This window comes from Myotis davidii, unplaced genomic scaffold (assembly GCF_000327345.1).
Source record: "Myotis davidii unplaced genomic scaffold, ASM32734v1 scaffold533, whole genome shotgun sequence".
Classification (NCBI taxonomy): domain Eukaryota; kingdom Metazoa; phylum Chordata; class Mammalia; order Chiroptera; family Vespertilionidae; genus Myotis; species Myotis davidii.
The window spans coordinates 546571-551768 of NW_006285996.1; the positions used below are offsets into that span (position 1 = coordinate 546571).

General features: G+C 40.4%; 1 protein-coding gene across 1 annotated transcript in view; it reads left to right on the plus strand.

Annotated features, from left to right (window-relative positions):
- The window catches only part of COG3 (component of oligomeric golgi complex 3), an 85742-nt gene that overhangs the window by 75981 nt on the left and 4563 nt on the right, over positions 1–5198 (plus strand). The window contains exons 20-21 of the mRNA XM_006757185.2: positions 1761–1888; positions 2673–2771. Of these exons, the coding sequence (XP_006757248.1) occupies positions 1761–1888; positions 2673–2771 (227 nt within the window). The remainder of the gene's footprint in view (positions 1–1760; positions 1889–2672; positions 2772–5198) is intronic.

Genomic DNA, 5198 nt, shown 5'->3' on the forward strand with positions numbered 1-5198 from the left:
TGTCAGAGGCGTCAGGCCTGGGCAAGGGGCCGATCCTGTGATTGGAGCGTGATGGGGGTCAACGCCTGAGGGCTTCCAGTATATGAGAGTGGGCAGGCTGGGCTGAGGGACCCCCCACCCCCCCGTGCACGAATTTCGTGCACCGGGCCCTTAGTCCTATATAATGAAAGCCTAATATGCAAATTGACTGAATGGCAGAACAACCAGTGGAACAACCGGTTGCTCTGACACACACTGACCACCAGAGGGCAGGCACTCAACACAGGATCTGCCCCCAGCCCTCAGGTCCAGGCCAGCCAAGATGGGTGTCAGTGGGGGGTGGGGCTGGCAAGCAGGCAGCGCCAGGCCGGCCAGGGTTGCCCCGATCACCCGATCACCCCGCTGGTTGCCCACAGATCAGCCCTGATCGCCGCCAGGCCTAAGGACCCTATCTGTATACGAATTTTGTGCACTGGGCCTCTAGTCAGTGATAAGAGAATCATTGATTGGCTGCCTCCTGGAGGCCTCATACTGGGGATTGAGCCTGCAACCTGGGCATGTGCCCTGATCGGGTATCGAACCATAACCTCCTGGTTCATAGGTTGACACTCAACCACTGAGCCATGCCAGCTGGGCCTCCCATATTATTTATGTATATACTAACTTATATGGACTTAAAACATGTTGTATAAATAAGATTATATTTATTCTTTGCATATTTAACTTACTCTGTATCTTGAAGCCTTTCTGTACCAACCTATCCAGCTCCATCCATTCAGATTAATGGATGCACAGAATATATCCCTGTAGCACAATTATTTTTAATACTTTTATTAATGGTACTTAAGTTATCTTTGGTATTTTTGTTTTTCCATACAGTCTTTAAGAAATGTCCCTGTACACACATATTTTATTTTGTGAGTACCTCCAAGGTAAATTTCTAGCAGTAGAAAGGTCAAGTGAGAGAGTATGTATATTGTTTATTTTGCTAGACATTGCTCAATATCCCTCCAAAGAGGTCGAACCAATCTGTACTCCCATCATCAGTGGATGAGGGTGTCTGTTTCCCCATACCCCTGTCAAATGTGGATATTCACAGTCTTAATTTTTGCTAATCTGAAAATATCTTAACATCCATTTCTTTAGTTATGAGTGAAGTTGAGCATCTTTGAAATTATTAATCAGTCTTTTCCTTTGTAGCTTTCTAGGTTAATTTCCTCTTTTAAATACTTTTGTACAGATTGCTACTCTTCCATTTTAACTTTTTTACAGACACTACACTTTGGCTACATAATTATTTCAGTTAGAATTTTCTGGAATTCTATTCCCTTTTTGATAATACAGTATAAGAATGTAACAAATGAATTTTTAGTTTCCATTCAATGTATGTGGATATTTTCTGAATGATCTTGTGAGGCAGAGAGCATATCTTACTGCGAGTCAGTTCTGCAAATGAATAAACTCATTTTCTTTAGCACTTAATCTCCAAATTCCAAAGGCACCAACCACATTACAGCCCCAGTAAATGTACTGAAGCATGCAAAGGAATTCTTTTTGCTACCTTAGCCCCGGGGATTAGGCTTTTGTATTTAGAAGATTATTAATGTTTATGGAGTTTGTGATTAAATTTGATAAATAAACAAGAAAAGGGAAAGAATTCTTTGGAGAAATAGTCTTTTTTTGTTTTGTTATTTTTCTCTCCCTTTATTCCCCTCTGAATTAAAATGGAAAAGTTTCTTCTCTTTTTCTTTGTGACACAAATGAGGTTAATTTCTTTCCAGCAAAGGTTAGTGACCTTGTGGCAAGCGTCTACAAGACCATAAAAGCAAAGCTGCCTCTGACTTTGAGAAGTATGTCATTGTACCTATCCAATAAAGATACTGAGTTCATCTTGTTTAAACCTGTTAGGGTGAGTATCATGATAATTTATTTGAATGTTGGCCAGTCTCTTCAAGTGTTCTGGCCCTGTCCACTATTTTCCTCTTCCTGTAGATACTTAGAAATAGTATAACTCTTCCTGCTGGCATACTATTCTGGTAAAGTTAACTAATAATCACTGTGATTCTTGAAAGGTTTACAAGCAGCATTTTTCTGATTATACCTCTCCCCGTTCCCCCATCCTCACTTTGTGACTGAAGTACTTTCTCCCTGAAAGTAGAAATTAGTAAATAAATACATAAATAAATAATTAGAACTTCACATTGGATATGTGGCCCAACACTGGAAAGAGCAGCCTTTAAGGGATTATGCCTGTGTTACTGGTGAGTAATGGAAATAAATGGCTGTAGCAGCCACTAAGGGATTAAATGTCAGAGCAGATTTAGAACTCATAACTCCAGCTCTGCTTTGGGCTCACATCCTTACCCAAGGCGTTGGTTTGTTTTTAAAGTACAGTTTGTGTCTAGGAACCTGATTGTCTTTTGTTAAGAAATTGCTGCTGAAGGTTCTCTGGGGGACAGGACTTGCTATGGTTTGGTTTTCCCAGGAAGCATTCTATGATAAGTCTTACTTGGGTTGTGCTAGCATGTGAAATATTAAGTACAAACTATGTCTTTGGTAATCCCATGAAAGATACATTTCCTCCACTCATTTTGTCAATTAATTACAATTTAATATTCTTAGTGCTTCATGTTTAAATGGCTGTAGATGTTTTTAGTGACTCACTTAATATGATTGCCTTTTCTCTTTCTAAGAATAATGTTCAACAAGTCTTCCAGAAGCTCCATGTTTTGTTAAAGGAAGAGTTCAGTCCTGAAGATATCCACATCATTGCTTGTCCTACTATGGAACAGGTAATCCATAGCCCGAAGATTCTTGTTATTTAGTTGTTTGAGTAAATACTGTACAATATTTTATTCTGATGAGCAAGAGGTTCAAACTTTGTCTAATTTTTGATGATGGTCTTGTAACTGGACAAACAATGGGTCCGTGCTGCCTGTCACTACTTGAGCCAATTAAGCAGAAACAGGGTTGAGTCATATATAGCATTTATTCCAGTATTGCTGGCAGCAGGGGAGAATAACAGGTCATCCACAAAAATCAGCTCTGCAGCCCACCATAAGCCAGCTGCTTATATTGGTAAAAGTATAAAGGAAAGTAGGCAAAAGGGTAAATGGGCAGTTTACAGATATGCAAAAGGAATGGGGTTCTTCAAAGGGCTTAGTGATATGCAAGGTCTGGGGTTACATGGGGAAATAGCCAAAGGATGGGCCAAATGGGCAGTTAGGCTGGAGATTTCCAAAGGCCTGCAGGTATGCAAAAAGATCTAGGGATCTTCAAAGGGCTGGCGATTCTGGTTTCTGGCTCTGGTTTCTGCAACAAAGTTGTTATCTTTCCATGATAATGGGCAGCTCCAAACGGTGGGGAGGAGGGGGGGTGGGCGGCATTTCCAGGTGAGCTTCCAGGTCCTGTGTGCAGCTGCCAGCCAAGTTAGAATGTGCCTTCTTTAATCAGAACAAAAACAACCACAGTTAACAGAGCATGATTAATATTTATTACAATACTACCTGGTTCCCCAACATTCTATTTCTGCCTCCTTTCAGTTTTAGAATTTTCAATGGCTTTTTAATTCTTTCTAATATTGAAAGTTGCTGTGTTTAAGATGAACTGTTTGTGAAAGATTCAAATAGTGGCATTTAGATTGCTGAATAATTTTGTTTGCAGTGTCATGAAAAGAGGCCCACATTTCAAATGAAAAAGAAAATTATTTTAGAGATAAGATGTTAGAAGTATTTGTTTTTAGAAAACTGAATATAGAACTTAGTTTGTGATTCATTTGGTTCAGTCAGCAACTTTTTTTAAAAAAAATATTTTATTGATTTTTTACAGAGAGGAAGGGACAGGAATAGAGAGTTAGACACATCGATGAGAGAGAAACATCGATCAGCTGCCTCCTGCACACCCCCTACTAAGGATGTACCCGCAACCAAGGTACATGCCCTTAACCAGAATCGAACCTGGGACCCTTCAGTCCGCAGGCCGACACTCTATCCACTGAGCCAAACCGGTTAGGGCCAGTCAGCAACTTTTTAACCTATTATGTATTAGGAGTAGGCTGATTCTATAGGTATTTTAAGTTTGGTATAGTTTAATATTTTAGTATAGTAAGAACTAGAGAATTTGGGAGAAAGTGGTAAGGTTGGTGAGAACCTAATTGGAGTGGATGGAGACTGAGAGGAGAGAGACTAGAGGTAGAGAGTGTGGGTAAATCTTTTGAGGGATTTTTTTATATGGAGAAAGAAAAGATGGGGTGGTAGTTGGAGGAGAAATGGGTCATTTTTTTATTGAGATATAAATCATATACCATAAAATTCATCTATTAATGTGGACAGTTTATTGGTTTTTCATGTAGTCATTGAATTATACAACCTTTACCACTATCTAATTTCAGAATAGTCCCTCCCTCTCTCCCTCCCTCAATCCCCCCTTCTCTTCCTTTTTTTAAAAATGTATTTTTATTGATTTCAGAGAGGAAGAGAGAGGGGGAAAGTAAGAGAGAAACATCAATATGAGAATCTTTGATTGGCTGCCTCCTACATGCCCCTAACTGGAGATCAAGCCCACAATCTGGGTATGTGACCTTGACTGGAATCAAACCCAGGACCCTTCCGTCTGGAGGTTTACACTCTATCTACTGAGCCAAACCAGCGAGGGCTAATTGCAGAACATTTTCATGCCCTCCCCAATCCCACCTTTCCCCCAAGAAATTCCATACCCATTAGCAGAGTCCCCATTCTCTACTCTTCTACTAATCTTTTTGTCTCTATGGACTTGTCTACTCTGGCCTTTTATGACTGGTCTTTTTCTCTTAGCATGTTTCCAAAGCTTATCCATGTTGTAGCATACATCAGAACTTCATTCTTTTTCATGGCTGTATATATTCCTCTGTATGGAATATATACAGCCATGAAAATGGATCGTATTTTAGAAAGCTATCTCTGTAATTCTAGGGTTGTACATTAATAGACTTTTTACAAGTTATTTGAAGTGATTATATTCTGTGATTATACTATCTAATCTAATAAAAGAGAAGCGTGCAAATTGACCATACCTTTGCTACGCCCCAAGCCACGGCCACCAGCCAATCAGAGTGGCTATATGCAAATTAACCCAACCAAGATGGCGACTGGCAGCCACGGAGCTGGCGCAAGCAGGAGGCTTGGTTGCCCCAGCGATGGAGGAAGCCAAGTTTCCCACCTGCGCTGGCCGGCTCTGGCCTC